The 18133-nt window shown below is 44.3% G+C and overlaps 1 protein-coding gene across 7 annotated transcripts; it reads left to right on the top strand.

The window, feature by feature from the left end:
- Nucleotides 1-788: 788 nt before the first annotated feature.
- ZNF772 (zinc finger protein 772) lies at nt 789-17609 on the top strand. Of its 7 annotated transcripts, none has more exons than XR_015720817.1 (6): nt 790-1380; nt 1751-1789; nt 3159-3285; nt 3641-3748; nt 4362-10680; nt 13447-17609. XR_015720817.1 is itself a non-coding variant. In XM_045773747.2 (6 exons), the coding sequence occupies exons 3-6, from the start codon at nt 1757-1759 to the stop codon at nt 5504-5506; spliced, it is 1413 nt and encodes a 470-aa protein (XP_045629703.1). In that variant the 5' UTR covers nt 790-1047; nt 1151-1380; nt 1751-1756; the 3' UTR covers nt 5507-17609. The 7 variants fall into 7 exon arrangements, 6 of the variants coding, with proteins under 6 accessions (XP_045629706.1, XP_045629705.1, XP_045629714.1 ...); XM_045773747.2 differs by having other exon boundaries at nt 790-1047; nt 1151-1380; nt 4362-17609; XM_045773750.2 differs by having other exon boundaries at nt 789-1047; nt 3165-3285; nt 4362-17609.
- The last annotated feature ends 524 nt before the right edge of the window (nt 17610-18133 follow it).

Raw genomic sequence — 18133 nt, 5'->3', positions numbered from 1 at the left:
ACGTGGGAAAGACATTAGGGCTCTAAGTCGACGGCCGATTAATTCTGTGGCTCTTTCTTCTGCATGGAGACTCTTCTTATTGCCCTCCTGAATCCTGAATGACATTTGGTAAATCGCCTTCCTCTCAGAGATTTGTAACATACCTGTAAGGAATTGAATACCTCTCTGTATACAGAGTCAGAAATATTATCTTGTAAAAAAGTGTTACATCTGTGTTCTACACAATCACTGATTATACAGGCAGGAGGAATGATTTCTGAGGTAACCAGAGATGCAAACATTGCCCACGTGCTTTAGCAGTGCTTGACATGCCTCTTCATGTTCCACACCGTCGGGTGTCTGGCGTCTTCTCTTGTTCCTGACCCTCAATGCTGAGGCTCACGAAACTAACTCTAGAGATGCAGGCTACAAGATTTATTTGATAACAATGCTTATTAGCTTCCAGTTATAAAAATCTGAGTGAGATTAGCATATGGTGTGTCCATTGAATTTTTCGGTGCGCGTTCTCTGCGTAAAGAGTCCTGAAATAATATCTCTAAACATTTCTGTAACGCGTTACAGATTACACTCATCGGGGATACGGGAACGGCACCTTTAAGGGAAAGCGACCTCAAGAAGACGCAATTTGTAGGCGCCGCCAGCTACGTGGTGGCCTCTGCTCCGGAGCCGCGCAGAGGCCCCTCGCCTGTGTGGTTTCGGAGGAAACTACATTACCCAGGATTCTCCGCGGTGCTGGGCCAATGAAGGCCCGGGAGAGGAGTGTTTCTGTTGGTGCGGGAGACGTCAGGGTGGGATTTCCGTTCCCTCGTTGAGCAGACATTTTGTTTGTTTTTGGATTAACCCAGCAGGTTAGTTTCCAGATCGCTGTGTCAGGCCTAAGTGATACGAGAGAGCAAACGCGAGAGGAGGCGTTGTTTCCCCTGAACAGAGGCGGGCCTGAGGATCGCGTCCTCGCACCTGTCGACCATTAATGACCCCCTCCCCTCCGCGCGCCTTCCCGGTCCACAGGTTCCGGTGGCGGCGGCCGCACTGACGGACGCGGCGCAGGTGGGTGTTGCGTCCTCGCGTCCTCCCGCGACCTCTGTTTCTGAACCCAGAACCTCGAATGAGAGCCGACTCAGGTCCCTGCAGCTTAGGTCCCTGTGTCCAGACAGCAGGGGCGCCCCTGGTTGGGCCCCATTTCAGATCACCGGTATGGTGGGGTGTGGAAGGACGTCGCGGACGGAGGGGCCAGCATGTGCAAAGGCTTGGGAAGCGACACAAACGGAGCCTTCGGGAAACCTGGGGCCGTTGGTGTGTGAAAGGATCAGAGTGTGAGGAGGAGTTATACCTGCAGTCACAGCTTGAGCAGCTCTTCCGTCATTGTGAGCGTGCCGGGAGGTATGGAAGGTTCTTTTTTTTTTTTTTTTTTCATTTTACTCTTTTTTTTAATTTATTTTTTATTTTTTTTAATGATTTTTTATTATGTTAGTCACCATACAGTACATCCCCGGGTATGGAAGGTTCTAAACAGGGGAGGGACGCAATCCGAAGGCTTTAAAAATATTTCATAGACTGCTTATGGAACAAACAAACAAACGAGGTTAGGTGAGGCACAGAAAGACAGACCTAGTCCGAGGTAACACAGCTGTTAGGTGGCCCTAAAGACTTAGGCACAGAGGGTAGGCAGTTAGCCCTGGGTGTTTGTAGCAGGGCAGGGCATGAGCTCCTTCGTGGTTGCTTGTCTCTCACAGTCTCCCTCTTCCCACAGGTTCCAATGAACTCAGAAGTAATTATGGACCCTCTACAGGTGAGGGAAGGGTGTCTGTGCTCTCATCTGTCCCACCCCCACCCACATGGTCTCCAGGATTGTGGTGTCATACAACACCCTACTTACACTCTCCCAGCTCTTGAGTCTGAGGACCCTGGAGATATCCTCAGCCCAGGATTCTGAGTCCAGGCCAGGGGTTATACAGAAGGGTTCCAGTTTTAGGTAACTGTTGGAATAAGATGTGGACAGTTGTTCCAGGTCTAGGAACTAACGTGCATATACTTGGAGGAGAGACTGAGATCGGAATTTTCAAGAAACAACAGGTCTCCCCCGTGTATGGTAGGAATCAGGAGCAGGTGGACAGGAGTCAGGTCTGGAGTGGCCAGCTGACAAGCCAGGCCTCTGTTCTGAGGGTTGTGTAGCCATCGGGGTGTGGAGCAGGGGAGGGAGGTGATCTAATCCAGGTTTTAACAAGCCCCCTCTGGATGCCAAGTTGAGAACAGACTGTATGGTGAGGGTAAAGGGAGCTATGGTGTACAGGAGGAGACCAGGGAGGAGGCTGCTTCAACATTCCACATGAGTGGTAGTAAGGGATGGGCCGGAGGGTAGCTGTGTAGGTGGGAGAAGTGTTGGATCAGATTTTTATTTATTTATTTTTTTGATATGAGAGAGAAAGAGAGAACCCCAAGATTTTAGCCCTTATCAGCTGGAAGGGTAGATGCTCCATCAGCTGGGAAAGTCAGTGGTAGACATAACTCAGATTGGATATTAGGATTTTAAATTTGTTGCCCATGGGAAGAGTCTAAGATGTTCCAGAGAACACCGAATGGAGGTGTCAGGTGACCTGCTGGAGATGGGACTGGACATCTGTGGAGGGGTTCATGATGCAGACATCCAAAAAGTAGAAGATGGTGTGTAGGCGGTTTAGGAGGAGGAATGTACAGTGCAGTGCAGTTAGTGAGCCAGGAAGGTGATGGTGGAGGCCAGTGACTGCGTAGGGGGCCAGAGTCGTGAGACAGAGTATAATCCAAAAGAATAATGCGCACATGCAAAGTAACGTGAACTTAAAGGAGAAAGGTGAGCCCAACTTTGGTTGTCTGATAGCATGATCTTAGCAGCCCCAGGAGAACTGGCTGGCAGGAGGTGGTAGGGCAGAGTGCAGCCCTGCAGGCCAGGCCCAGAGGTTAGATGGTGCCTCTCTGACCACCCGCCTATTGTTGCTGTGGGTGGACACAGTAATCAAAGGAACAATTAGGAGAGTGCGGACACCATTGGCACCCAGTCCCTGTATTTCCTCTGAGTTGAGGAATTAGGTAGGAAGAAGTACAGGAGGGAGATCTGTGGGGGCCTGGATGGGGGTCCTTGGGAGAGAGGCTGCTCATGGACTCGGCTCTCCCCATTGTGGCAGGGACAGGTGAACTTTGAGGACGTGGCCGTGTACTTCTCCCAGGAGGAGTGGGGGCTCCTTGATGAGACTCAAAGGCTCCTGTACCGAGATGTGATGCTGGAGAACTTGGCACTTATGGCCTCGCTGGGTAAGGCCATCACACCCACCCCAGTATCCTGTACTGGGCTCTGCCTCTCCCCTATATCCCAAGGGCAGTCCAGTCCTTCCTGTATCAGAGCTTGTCCTCTCCCTGACTGGGTGCCCTGTCCAGATCCATGCACCCCTGTGCCCCAGTTTCTGACCCCTTCCTCTAGCTGATGTTTCCAATGGCCTGCCTGGGTCAGGAATTGCAGGGACCAGAGTGGTCACCACTTGCTGAGACCACTGAGCTATTTGTGCAAGACCCTACTTTGAGGTTATTTTTCTCATACTTAGTTTTCTTCTCTGGGTTGTGGGTTACCCAGACTAGTGCTGGCCATTTGCCTGTCTCGTCTTCTCCTTAGGATATGAATCTTCCATGTCCCGTGGGGTTACCTCACTGGAGCTGGGCAGCAAGCCCTGGGGATCTGACTGGGCAGATGCTACTCCAGCCAGGACCAGAGAGGCTCAGGGTGGGTGTGGCCCTCGGGAATGGGAGTGGGGAAGGATGTGATGTTGGGGCTGGGTTCTGGTCATTCCCTAACCTCTCTCCCCACACTTTATTTTCCCATGTACACACTTGTCTTGTGCTCTGACCTTTGGCCTCTGCCTGTTGCCCACCTCTGCTTCCATATCTCACCTGTTCCTCTCCACTGCTCCCTCTGTAGTGCTCCCCAACACTGGCCTATACTTAGTATGTTATGAGATGTGCACATACCCCAAATAGTCCTTAAATACCAGCTGTTCAGTGGTAGCTATTCAGTAGACACAGCTGCACGGCTCTCACCTGTCCCCAGGTGAAGTGTTCTTCCTGGGTTGTACCCTACAGGCTGTACCCTGTCCTCTCCTGTCAAGGCCTCTTCCATTCCTTTTTTCTTTTTTTTTTTTCCTTGGACTCTTCCATTCTATGATCTGTAGATGCCAGCTACTGCATAGCAGCCCTTTACTCAACTTGAGCTTGGGCCTCTTGTTCTGACAGCAGTCCTATGACCTTGATTTTGTTTTGGTTAGACACACATTTATAATGAGGCTCCCTCTTCCATCAGTGTCAGTTTGCACTTGTCCTCTCCATTTGTCTGCTTTCAGGTTGTTGGCATGGAATGGAGGATGAGGAGATAGCTTTTGAGCAGAACGTTTCTGTGGGAGTGTCACAGGTCAGGACTCCCAAGGCAGGTCCTTCTACCCAGAAGGCCCGCCCCTGTGAGACTTGTGGCCTGGTCTTGAAAGACATTTTGCACGTGGCTGAGCACCAGGGAACGCACCCTGGGCAGAAATCATACATGTGTGGGGCATGTGGGAAACAATTCCGCTTCAGTGCAAACCTTCATCACCAGAAGCAGCGCAGTGGAGAGGAACCCTTCAGAGGGGACAAGGGCAGCACCTTGCTGGTGAACAGCTCCCCTCCTGAACCATTGGAGATGCCTTTTACTATAGGGAAGGGTTATAAGGACTTCCCAACTAGCTCAAGCATTTTCCAGCACCATGCCCCTCATAGTAAGTGGAAGCCAAACAGTAACACCAAATGTGTGGATGCCTTTCACAGTGGACAAAGGCATTATGAGTGCAGCGAATGTGGGAAAGCCTTCAGCCGCAAAGACTCACTTGTCCAGCACCAGAGAGTCCACACTGGAGAAAGGCCTTATGAGTGCAGCGAATGTGGGAAAACCTTCAGCCGCAAACCCATACTTGCTCAGCACCAGAGGATCCACACTGGAGAAATGCCATACGAGTGTGGCATATGTGGGAAAGTTTTCAATCATAGCTCCAACCTTATTGTACACCAGAGAGTCCACACTGGAGCAAGGCCTTACAAGTGCAGTGAATGTGGGAAAGCCTACAGCCACAAATCCACACTTGTTCAGCATGAGAGTATCCATACTGGAGAAAGGCCTTACGAGTGCAGCGAATGTGGGAAATACTTTGGTCACAAATACAGACTCATTAAACACTGGAGTGTTCATACTGGAGCAAGGCCCTATGAGTGCATTGCATGTGGGAAGTTCTTTAGCCAGAGCTCTGACCTTATTGCACACCAGAGAGTTCACAATGGTGAAAAGCCCTATGTGTGCAATGACTGTGGAAAAGCCTTTAGCCATAAACATGTACTTGTTCAGCACCATAGAATTCACACTGGAGAAAGACCGTATAAGTGCAGCGAGTGCGGGAAGGCCTTCAGGCAAAGAGCTTCCCTCATCCGACATTGGAAAGTTCACACTGGAGAAAGGCCTTAGGATGGCAGGGAATACACCGTTTCCTTGTTCAACATAGTGACTGACAGCAGAGAGAAGCTCTGAGATTAGCCTTCGTGAGTAGCCATCAGCCAGAAGTTGAACCTCATACATTAAAGCATGTTCTGAATGCCACCTATGTGGGAAGCTTTCTGGTGCAGTGTTGCACTCTGTAACCTGTCCAGGAGCCTTGCCAGAGTTCTGTCACTGCCCGTGTCTCTGAAAAACAAAACAAAACAACAGCCATGTATGGAATGGCAGAGTCCCACATTGTGTGTAAGTCCCCCAAACGTTTTCTAATAGGCAGACCTCTGCTCCTCCTCCCTTCCCTAGAGGGAGTCATCAGTACCTGGAGCCCATTAAGGATCCTCACCCCTTCCTGCCTTCTTCTCCACCAGCTAGTACAAGCATGGACGTGACCTAGTTTTGGTCAGAAGGTTGCAAGCTTTGTTCTGGCTGCTTGCGAAGAAGGTTTCCATTTTTCATGGGCTTTGTCGGTCTCATTTTGCACTCATGATAGACTTGTCCAGCCTCCAAGTCACCTGCCTTAGGAATTCCCATCTCATATTGTTTTGTTTTTGCAACAAATGTCTTAGGTTTTAAACTATATTTTGGGGGATTCTGTTCACTCTGTCCATTGTATCGAGAACAGAAGGGGTTCTGCCAGCACGAAGGGAGGAACAGCTTTTGTGAGAGCTCCAAATGTTGTGTCTCAGTGGTGTTAGCAGAATGGCAAGCAAAGAACAGCTCTCATTTTAGCCTAACTTGCATTACTGCTGAAGGCCTCCTATGAAAGAATACTGATCTTGGTGGGCATAATCTTTTGGCCTGTATGCCAAGATTATTTGTGTGATCAAGGTCACCCTGAGCAGTGGGCAGTTGTGACAGCCTCTGGTGTATCTGGGAGCAGTATGAATTGGTTGCCTTGATCCAGAGGGATGTTTCATAGTCCCATATTCTCTTGATGAGAACTTGACCCTCTGGGACCTGCCAGTGCCCCCCTGAAATCTATTATTTAGTAGGCAGATGTCACTGTCCCCTAAAAAGACTAGATAGGTATCATAATTGGCACAGAGATACTGATTAATCTGGAGTTAGGAGCGAACTGTAGGGAATGTGACTCTTAAAAAGGTACATCCACATGTTACCATCACTATGGCTTTGCAATGAGGTTTTACAGAAATTCTCAGGATTCCCATATTAGTGTCTCTTATGGTTATGGTCACTGTTAGAGCAATCAATCGAAGCATTTTCTGCAATTAACGGCACATATTTATAGTATACAGTTTGATAAGTTTTGATACATGTTTGTACCTGCGAAGCCAAGTTTTCTTATTTGTCCTACAGTCCCTCTCCCCCTTACCCATTCCCAGGCAACCGTTCATCTTGCTTTCTGTCACTGTAGATTTCTTTGCATTTCCCAGAATTTTATATCTATGGAAAAATTTAGGTACACAGGTAACACTTTAATACGTACTCTTATGTACCTGGCTTTAACGCTGCATAATTATCTTGTGACTCATCAGTGTCCTGTGCATCAGTAGCTCATTCCATTGCTTTCATACTTTTGCTGAAAGTGTTCCATTTTAGAGACAGTTCCAAATCAAGTGATCCGGTAGAGAGCTCACACAAAAACAAAACCACAGTATCTGTTAAAACCTTTTCCTAGAAGTGATGTGTTAACATTCCTGACTTATTCTAAGTGGAAGGGGACTCCACAACAGGTAGGGATGTCTAAGAGAATCTCTTGGATAGTGGTTACCACAGTCTTAGGGCTTTTTTTTTCTTTACACTTTTAGTCTTTTAATGATTAATTACATTGACTAATTTTAAAAACTTAAACTGACCTCACATTTCTAAGGTGAGCCCCATTTGGTCATGATGTGTTCTTTTTATGTACTTTTGTATTTATTTGCCTTTTTTTTTTTTTTAAGATTTTTGCATTTATGCTCCTGCGGGATGTTAGTCTCTAATTTTCCTTAATGCCTGGGTTTAGTTGGTATCACCATAATACTGGCTTTACACATTATGTTGGTTAAGTATTCCCCGATTTTTAATTTTGCGGAACAGTTTGTGAAGAATTGGTGTTATTCCTTGTTTTGGAGAATTCACCAGTGAAATAATTGGGTCTGGAGTTTATTTTATGGGAAGATTTGTAATTACAAGTTTAATTTTCATAGTAGATATAGATCTATAGAAGTTATCTTTTTTCCCCTACAGTGTGCATTGGTGGTTTGTGTCATTTAAGGAGTTCATTTTATTTAAGCAGTCAAACTTTTTAAACTATTCTCTTACTATTTTACTACCTGCAGAATCTTTACTGATGCCACCTCTCTTATTCCTGTGTTAACCTTAAAAATAAAACTACCAGTTATTTTACCAGAAAAAAAAAAGTTTATTAGGGAATAGCTGAGATTGCAACCCAGGACAAGTGAGTTTTAGCAAAACCATAAGCAAGTCCGGAGAACAAAGGTGAAGAATGCTTTTTTATAGAGGAAAGGGGAAGTTAGGAAGGGCTGTTATAAACTAAAAGTCCCAGTTTTACTGGAGTAAACTGGGTGTTGGAACTACAGTGGTTTCTCATTGGCTGAGCGGTTACTGTCCCTAATTGGCTGCGTTGTTGCCAGGGTGAGGAAGAAATCTTCCTTCCTCCTGCTAGGTTAATAAAGTAGTATTGGCTTGCAAGGTCCATCTCTTCCTGTTGGGTTTGCAATTGACAACTAGTGCAAAACATGAGAGCACCCTGTGCTGTCCTCCCGACTCCATTCTAAATGAGGTTTCCTTTTATTAATTTCCACATTTCCCCCCTTTTGATTAAGATCTTTCTTTGAATGCATTGCCGATCAGTACTCAGAGTCTTTATATTTACTGGTTTTGTCCCTCAGTACTAGGAAGGTTGTCATGTCCAAAATTGGAAGGAAAGTGCGTTGCCAGTGGAAACCATTTAAGGCCACATTTGAGGAATAAGGAAGGTTAGGAGGGAGAAACTCAGATTCTTGAAGCATCGAGCCAGCATCACCTTATTGGGTGATCATTTTTTAAAAATTTAAAAAGCTCAACAGTCAACAAAATACAAAAAATTATACACAAATTAGAAGTTACAATTTCAAATTGTATGACGGTTCTAAACAAGGACCCTAGGTCTGAAAGTCAAACAAAATATTTATTGGCACTTACTCCAACTTAGGGGAGAAAGGTTCTTCCTATGAAGGCAAACCCAGAGTGATGTATTCCTCTTGGAAGTGTTTGTTTAAAGTGATTGTGAAAACAGACTAGCGAATACTGCAAGAGCACACTGAAAGAGTGAACCAAGTGCATTTGGGAAGATAGAGCACGGATATGAACATGAAGCAAGAGCTGATGAACTTTTTGCAAAACAACAAGACTTCAAAGATGTTTTAAAATAGTACTGTCATCTCAAAAAACTATTTGAAAGCAAATGGGTTATTGCTAATACAGCCTGTAAGGTTGCAAATTTAGAGACCATGAATTAGGAGATGAATCTAAAGTCCGTTAATAGTTCAGATGAAAGAGACTTCTGAATTCTGAACCTTCTAAGCCATAAAAAAAAGTAAGTGAAAATTAACTTGTCCCAAGATCATGAGGCTGTTTCTGAAAGGCCACAATCAAAAGATGTTCCCCTTTTTTGCCAGGGCTTGGAAAATGCAGACGGGCACTGTCTTCCCATTAAAGAAGAAGCTACAGTGAAAAAGGTACACAGGCTTGTTTTGCACATCTTGGGAAAGCTGTCGTCAGATGTCTTCTTTGATTCCAAGAAATCTTTACTTTCAAGTCACCAGATGATGTGCAGAGCCAATCAAGGGTCGGTGCTTTCTTTAGAGGTGTTACAGAAACCCAAGAGTCTGTTCCCTGGAGTTTGGTGGCACAAGGGTTGGTTAGCTGTTCCCGACGGGCCTTTCTAGTGGGGCTGAAGAGTCCAGAGGCGTCTTTTCTAACCGCCCGAATCTCCAGGTTGCCCAGTATGATGCCTAAGGTCACTGGGCAGTGCTGTGTGAGAAGACTGCTCCACCAAGGCATGCTTATCTTTACTAGACGTAATTAGGCCTTCACACAGTGTTCTCAACTGTGGGTCAAAGAAGGCAGGGGCCAAGTGCTTTGGACATCGTGTGACTACCTCAAAGGGTGAAAGTCTATGAGTTCCCGAGGGGGTGGATCTGAGGCTTCGAAGATTTCACAGCCATGGCCAAGGTATTGGAGAGTCTCTAGAAGTTTTGCCAACTGAGTCTTAATAGTGCCATTAGTGCATTTAGCGAACTGAGGATTGAGGTTGATATGCACAATGAAAGTGTCATAAAACTGGCCAAGCACAGAAATGTCAAAATACCTGGCCAGTAAAATGGGTTCTCTGGCCACTATGAAGTTTGAGAGAGGTTTTCCATACAGGGATAATCTTTACTCTTTTTAAAAAAGATTTACTGAAAAATAAATAATAAAAAAATTTTTAAAAAAGATTTACTTATTTTAGGGGGGGGGCAGAGGGAGAGAATCTTCAAGGAGACTCCCCAGTGGGTGCGGAGCCTGACATGGGGCTTGATCCCACAATGCATGAGATCATGACCTCAGCCAAAACCAAGAGTTGCACACTCAACCGAATGAGCCCCAAGCACCCCTATGGATAACCTTATCCAAGAGCCACAGAGGAGGCACTGGCCTGTTTTCAAGGGAAAGCTATGATCCATGAGAAAACCCACAAATCACACCTAAAACATTTATAACCATGAGATGGGGTAAGCTGTATGAAACCCATTTGCCAAACCTGAAATTGTGTTGGGTACTTTGAAATGCCCAGGGTCAGTATGGACAGGTACCTGAGATTGTATTTTGGACAGGTGGGACAAGTGAGGTAGGTATGTTAGTGGACTTCTTAACCTTTTCTCAGCAACATTGGTTCATGAGTGCTATCATTTTGTCAGTAGACCAGTGGTTTAACGAATATTCATTTGTTTTTTTAAAGATTGATTGATTGATTTAGAGAGCCTGCGAGTGGGGGAATGGGCAGAGGGAGATGGAGAGAGAATCCTCAAGCAGACTCCCCGTTGAATGTGGAACCAGACACAGCTAAGTCAGAGGACCCCAAGATCATGACCTGAGCCAAGATCAAGAGTTGGCCCGTTAACTTACTGAGCCACCCAGGCGCCTGTAATGTGTATCCATTTGTAAGTAGTGGAAATTTCAGAACTTGTGATATGGCTGAATTGTTATTGGGCTCAAACCAGAGTTATCTCTTTTTAGTAAGGCAACAATTACGTTTCCAGTATTGTTTTTCCCTCTTTGTTGCCAATTGCTGGGTATCTCCTGTCAATTTTTCCAACATTTACCTTTTTGGAGAACATCCCTTTGGACCACGACAAAGGTCTGGGTATTGGTTTCCTTGAGAGCGGCATTTGTGGCAGAGATACTGGTGCGGTGGGTTACTTCGTCCCCGGCGAGTTGTGTCTGGAATGAATACCCAGAGCAGCTGGCAGAAGTATGGCATCTAATAAATTTTGGACATAGGAGCCGTTCTTAACATTATTCCCATCAGAGGTAAGGACACGTTGTTTCCATGACATTCCAGAGTCGTGAGCTACCCCAAAGGCATATTGGCTATTGGCATAAATGTTTGCGGTTTTACCCTTGGCTAAAGGTACAGCTGCATTAAGGGCATAGAACTCAGCTTTCGGGCTGAGGTAGCCAAAGCTGAAGGTTCCACATCAGTGACTTCAAAGGGAGTTGCAGTGGCCTACCCAGCACAGTATTTACCATTTTCCTTCTTTAAGAACCATCAGTAAACCATGAACAGAATAGGCATTGGTTAGCGGAGTTTCCCGTAAGTTCTCATGGAGAGTCAAAAGGTAACCTGTCAACGTTAAGCACTTGTGAGGGGTTTCGTCTGGATCCAAATGTAGTCCTTGTTTCAAGATCAGGCACCCTAAGTATCTAACCTGAGACTGAGTAAATTGCAATGTTTTCTTTGGAGACTTTATGTCCCTTTAAGGCCAAAAACTTAAAACAGGTTAGGTGTGGTCTTCCTGTGAAGAGGTTTGAGAAGGAGAGCAGAGAAGCAAATCATCTACATCTTGCAACAAAGTAGACCCTGCAGAGAACTTTCTATCATCCAAATCAAGTTGTAAGATTTGTGAAAAGTAAGAAGGTCTCTGTGAAACCTTGGGGCATGACTGTCCAGGTGTGGTCTGTTCTTTCCAAGTGAAAACAAAACGATATTGGCTAACCTTATCAAATGGAATACTAAAGATTTTGTTTACTGTGGGCATGGATGTTAGCAGCAGGTGGGAGTTCGGAACAACAGGGTGCTGAGGGGTAACCGGTTACTTGGTATTTGGTCCTGGACAAACCCCCATCCTTGGCCTTTGGGTTTTCTCACAGTTAAGACAGGAGTGTTATGGAAAATAAGGCAGGGGATAATGAGACCTTATAATCTATTATGGGCTTGATACCCTGAAGGGCTTCTTTATTTATAGGGCATTGATTATGGGAAGAGGTTTTGAATCTTGATGGGAGGTACACTGTGGATTTTGCCAATATCTGTTGAGGATTTTTCCCAGAGAGAGGATGGTAGCTGATACAATAGGAACACACGACCAGTATCTCCAGAGTCGGTTGTAGTGCTATCAGAGACAGAATAAGAGATGTCAGATAGTCATTTAGTTCTCCTGATTGGCTATTTTGATTACTACTGTAAAATTCTAGAGTTATTCCACCTTTTGGGGAGAAAGTCTGGCATGATACTTTTCTAAGAAATCTTGGCTCAATAAGTGAATAGGGGCAGAGTACGGAGAAAATGGGTGAGTAGCTCTCAAAGGGCCTAGACAGAAGGGAGTAGGTACAGACACTGGCTCCTGTTGAAGTCTGTTAGAGAACCCCCACTGTCTGAACAGCTCTCGTACTCTGAGGCAGGGGCAGCTTTATAGCAGTGGGGTTACACACTGAGAATGTAGCTCTCGTGTCAATGACAGAGATTCACTCCCAAACCAGAAAATAGTTTCTCCAAGCTGACTAAGAGGGAGGATTGGAAAGAGCCCCTGTAGTTCTCAGACGCCCATCATTGGGAATTAGGAAGACATTAGTAAGATTGGCTAAGGGCTGAAGGTTCCTGGAACAGTCAAATTTGTAACAGTCTGTTCCCCCCCCCCAAAAAAATGCTGGCTTTTTGCAAAAATAGCAACTAGCAGGGCTTTTGTTTTGTTCAGGGACTATCATTTGCTAGGGTCAAGAACTGAGAATTTTGGTGGTCTTTTAGGTGACTCATCTGGGATGTGAGTGGGCTGGTTTGCCATATTAACAAAATCTGGAGTGGGCGATTTCCCATTCCATCTGATCCTTTTAACTAAAAGAGAAAGATCCTGGTTCAGTCCATTAATAAGCATAGAGTCAAATGCTACCCAGGTGGATCAACATCTAAAAGTAGACCAGAATATTCTTAAAAGACAATTTTGTGTTTGTCGTAATAGTCATAAACAGTTTCATCAGGTTTCTGTGTGCAAACCTGAATTTTGTTGCCATGTGTCTGCAGACAAAGAAGATGAGATAGAAGAGAAAAAGAGGCCTCAAGCCATTTTGACTTCTTTAATTGTTTGCTTCAGTTAATTTAGAAACGGTATGTTACAAAGAGACAAACTTAGAACCCTGAATACATCTGGAAGACTTGAGATACCATGTAAGACAGGCATCCCATTCAGGGTTTTTTGTTTGTTTTAGGAACTGCAGCTTTCTAATTGAATTTTGAGTAAAATAAGTAAGTTTGGGGAGATCAAAAGTTCCCCAAAATGGCCACTGAAGCTCTAAATTTCTTGTGGTTAAGTCAGTCTATGTATTCATAAATGTGCTTATGAGTGATCATAGTTTTTAAACATAAAACTGGAGTCCCCAGTAGGGAGGGGTGCCCTCAAAAGCATTTTGATGACTGGGATCTCATTCCTTAGAGGTTTTTCAGGAACGGTCTGGTTCAGAGGCTGGCACAGTCACAGCAGGAACGGTCTGATCCCGAACGGGAGTGGAACTGAAGGCTGGCGCCGTTCCAACCAGAATTATCTGATGCACCAAAAATGACCTGGACTGAAGGTCTACACATTTCAAACTGGCACAGTAATGACAGGAACAGTCCAATCCCAAAAAGGAGTTGGACCAAAGGCCAACACAGTTCAAAATGGCACAGTTCCTACAGGAGCATCCGGTTCCAAAAAGGAGTCGCAGTTCCAAAGGCTCGCGCAGCTCCAGCAGTCAGATTCCCGTTCCAAACATGACTTGCACCGAAGGTCAACACAGCCCCACCAGGAATGGTCCAATTCCAAAAAGTTGCACCAAAGGCCAAACAAGGACAGTCAGAGATTTTTTTTTTTTTAAGACAAGGCCTTAAAACATCCTGAATAAGGGCTGGAGGGCTCAGACACAAAGCATGGAGCTTGAAATCCAGAAGAAAATTTACCGTCAAACCCCAGGATTGGTGAGAAAGCAGTAACAGTCAGCTTTGTGGGTACCAACACCTGTTTGTTCACCAGCCTGAGAGTTGTTGGGGGTCTTCTCTGGATCCCTTTTGGTCCAACAACTAACCTTAACTTTAAAAATAAAACTGCCACTTATTTTTACCAGCATAGAAGGGGGTGGTTATGGGGGAATAGTTGAGAATTGCAGTCCGGACAAGCAAGCTTCAGCAAAACCTTAGGCAAGTCCAGAGAACAAAGGTGAGGAATGCTCTTTCACAGAGGATAAGGGAAGTTGGGAGGGCTGTTATAAACGAAAAGTCCACTGGAGTAAACTGAGAGTTCTAAGTATAATGGCTTCTCATTGACTGAGCTGCCGCCATCATTGGCGCGGCTGTTGCCAGGAGAGAAAGAGATGTAACTGACTCCTGGGGGATAGTAAAGTGGTATTGGCTTGCAAGGTCTGACTCTTCCTGTTGGGTCTACAATGGACAACTAGTGCCAGGTATAATAGCTCCTCCTGCTGTCCCGATTCCATCCTAAATGAGGCTTCCTTTTTGTGACTTTTCATACCTTATATTGGTAATGTCTATACCTCTCTTTTTCTTGATCCAAAGTTTATCACTTTTATTATCCTCTTAAAGCACTTGGTTGCGCTGATTTTTGTTTCATTTTTTTTTCTAATTTGACTTTTTTTTTTTAAACCATTGCCTTTTGCTTTTGTTTAGTTTTTTTTGTAATTTCTACACCCAACATGGGTCTGGAACTCACGACCTGGAGACCAAGAGTTGTGTGCTCTTCTGACTGAGTCAACCAAGCACCCTGCCTTTTGCTTTTACTGGATTTCATTTCCTTTGCTACTTTTTAACATGGAAGCTGAGATCCTTTTTAGAAACCTTTTTTCCTAATATAGATGCTTAATACCAAAAGTGGTCCTGTAAGAACTGCTTTAGTTGTCTCCCATAGAACTTAATATGTAATGTTTTCATTTTAATTTAAAATCTTTCACAGTTTCCTTTCAAATTCCTTCTTTCACACCTGGCTCATTTTAGAAATGCGTTATATCAAATATTTGGAATTTTCCTTATCTTTCTTGTAATGTATTTCTAATTTCATTCCATTGCATTCAGAGTACATACTTTATGACTTGAATTATTTACATTTGGGACTTCTGGATGGCTCAGGCGGTTAAGCATCTGCCTTGGACTTGGGTCTTGATCCTGGGGTCCTGGGAACAAGTCCCACATCGGGGTCCTTGCTCAGCATGCAGCCTGCTTCTCCCTCTGCCTGTCAGTCCCCTGCTTGTGCTCTCTCTCTGACAAATAAATAAAACCCTAAAAAAAAGAATTGTTTACATTTATTGGGACTTGGTTTATGACTCAGAATATGGGCTCTCTTATGTTTCATGTTAACTCGAAATGAATGTATATTGTACTGTTTGATGGAGGGCTCCACAAATGCCAACTAGATTAATACGGTTGATAATGTCTAAGTTTTCTGCGTCCTTACTGATTGGGGGGGGGGGGGTGTCCTTTCAACCTTTTTTTTTTTTTTTGGAAGATTATTGACATCCCTGAATATAAAAGTGGATTTGCTGGGTACCTGGGTGGCTCAGTCGGTTGAGCATCCGACTCTTGATTTCAGCTCTGGTCATGATCTTGGGGTTGTGGGATTAAGCCCTACACTGGGCTCCCTGCTGGGTGGGGGGGTCTGGTTGAGATTCTCTCTCCCTCTGCCCCTCTCCTCCCAAATAAATAAATCTTTAAAAAAGGTAAAAAAAAAAAAAAAGTGGATTTGCCTATGTCTCTGTGTATAATATATTAGTTTTACTAATTTTTTTTACTAATTATTGTTAATTTACTAGTTTTACTAATATATTAGTTTTTTATTTATGTATTTTGACCTCTTTTAATTAGGTGAATAACAATTTTCTACTGTTACGTCCAGTTCATAAGCAGGCCTCTTTATCATTAAGAAATGACCCTCTTTTTCTTTAGTAATATTCTTTGCTCTAAAATCTTTGTCTGATATTGTTAACATGGTATAATTTTGGGTGAGCACTCACTTTTGCCTTTTGGGGGTACTGAAAATATATTTCTATAGATAGTCTTGATTGTTTTTTCTGTTGCATGGTTAATGTCTTTGGAAACTATATGATCTTTTTTGGTCTTGATTCTAAACATTTTTAGATAGAATTATTACAGTGTTCATTTTAAGGCTAATTTCTCTCCCACCACTGAGACATAACCATTCTATATTCTTTACCTGATGCTTCATGAGCTTCCCTGCTTAAACCGGTTGGAACAGTTCTCTATATTAGTCTTCGAATTGTTTCCTATTATCCTTTTTTTTTTTTTAAGATTTTATTTATTTGACAGAGGGAGACAGCCAGCACGAGATGGAACACAGGCAGGGGGAGTGGGAGAGGAAGAAGCAGGCTCATAGTGGAAGAGCCTGACGTGGGGCTCGAACCCAGAACGCCGGGATCACGCCCTGAGCCGAAGGCAGACGCTTAACTGTGCCACCCAGGCGCCCCTCCTCTTATCCTTTTGAGTGTTCCCTCCACCCAACCTCTGGTCGTTTCCTACATGTATATACAGCTTAGTACTCAGCCGAATACTTGAGGATGACCCTGTGTATGTATCTGAAGTTCTCTTTCTCCTGCACTGTGCTCTGTGGATTGGCAGACCCAGATTCCAAACTCTGTGTCTTTAGGTCAGCGTGACTTTTGGGGTTTGCCTGAATTTACCATCTTGCATTAAGTTGTTTGCCTAATGTCCTGTGTGTTGAGAATTGGTTTCATAGGGATGCCTGGGTTGCTTGGTCGGTTGTGTCTGCCTTCAGCCTGAGTCATGATCTCAGGGTCCTGGGATCGAGTCCCCAGTCGGAGTCTGCTTGAGATTCTCTCTCTCCCTCTGCCCCTCCCCTCAAGTAAACAAATAAAATCTTTAAGAAAAGAGAATCAGTTTCATATACTTTGTTAATTTGTAAAAAGATTTTCAGGAAAACTTTTGAACCCCTCCAAAGCAGATAGCTTGAATAAATAAGTAAAATTGTAACACCTCCAGACCCAACAGGAAAAAAGGGAAACCGCATATTACAAATATGAGCAAGGAGGGGCGTCTGGGTGGCCCTGACGGTTAAGCGTCTGCCTTTGGCTAAGGTTCCGGCATCCCAGAGATACCGTGAGTCCTGGGATTGAGCCCCACATTGGGCTCCCTGCTTCTCCCTCTGACCCTCCCGCCTCTCGTGGTGTCTCTCAAATAAAGAAATAAAAATCTTTAAATAATAAATATGAGCGAGGAAAGGAAGTACAGCGCTAGATACCTTTGAAACATATAATGGATAATGTGCAGATATTTTAAACAGCTTTCTCAGAAAATGAAAATTTGGAGGACAAAAGTTCTTTGAAAGATACCAACTTACCAGGCCCACTCAAGAATAAATAGATAATCTGAAAAATCCTTTGTCCATTAAAGATATTTAATTAGGGTCGCCTGGGTGGCTCAGTTGGTTAAGCGTCTGGCTTTGGCTCAGGTCGTGATCCCAGGGTCCTGGGATCGAGTCCCACATCAAGCTCCTTGTTCAGCAAGGGAGCCTGCTTCTCCCTCTGCCTACCCCTCCCCCTGCTTGTGCTCTCTCTGTGTGACAAATAATAAATAAATAAAATCTTTTAAAAATTAAATATGTAGGGGCGCCTGGGTGGCTCAGTCATTGAGCATCTGCCTTTGGCTCAGGGCGTGATCCCGGCGTTCTGGGTTCGAGCCCCACATCAGGCTCCTCCGCTGGGAGCCTGCTTCTTCCTCTCCCACTCCCCCTGCTGTGTTCCCTCTCTCGCTGGCTGTCTCTATCTCTGTCAAATAAAAAAATAAAAATCTTTTTAAAAAATTAAATATGTAATTAGTATCCGAGTTTCTAGTAGTGCTAACCTGTGTATAAATGTAAGAAACCTTCTCACTAAAAACTTCGGGCCAAGATGGCTTTGCCAATGAATCCTACCAAATATTTAATGAAGAAATAACTAAATTCTATCAAACTCTTCCAAAAAAAAGTAATAACCTGGAACACTTCTCAGTTAACTTTATAAAACCAATATTGTCCTGATAGCAAAACCAGGTAATGATAGGAAAAGAAAATTACAGACCAATATATGAGCATAGATGCACACACACACACTAAAAAATCCTTA

The sequence above is a fragment of the Ursus americanus genome, chromosome 21 (genome assembly GCF_024610735.1).
Source record: "Ursus americanus isolate L20-20 chromosome 21, mUrsAme1.1.p, whole genome shotgun sequence".
NCBI lineage: Eukaryota > Metazoa > Chordata > Mammalia > Carnivora > Ursidae > Ursus > Ursus americanus.
This window is presented reverse-complemented; position numbering and strand designations above follow the sequence as displayed.

Excerpts from the sequence above, each read along its gene's own strand:
- ZNF772 (XM_087853318.1), top strand. The coding sequence starts at position 1,757 with ATGAACTCAGAAGTAATTATGGACCCTCTACAG. Across the intron at positions 1,790-3,158 it reads TAATTATGGACCCTCTACAG|GGACAGGTGAACTTTGAGGA; the intron begins GTGAGGGAAGGG and ends CCATTGTGGCAG. Across the intron at positions 3,749-4,361 it reads CAGGACCAGAGAGGCTCAGG|GTTGTTGGCATGGAATGGAG; the intron begins GTGGGTGTGGCC and ends GTCTGCTTTCAG.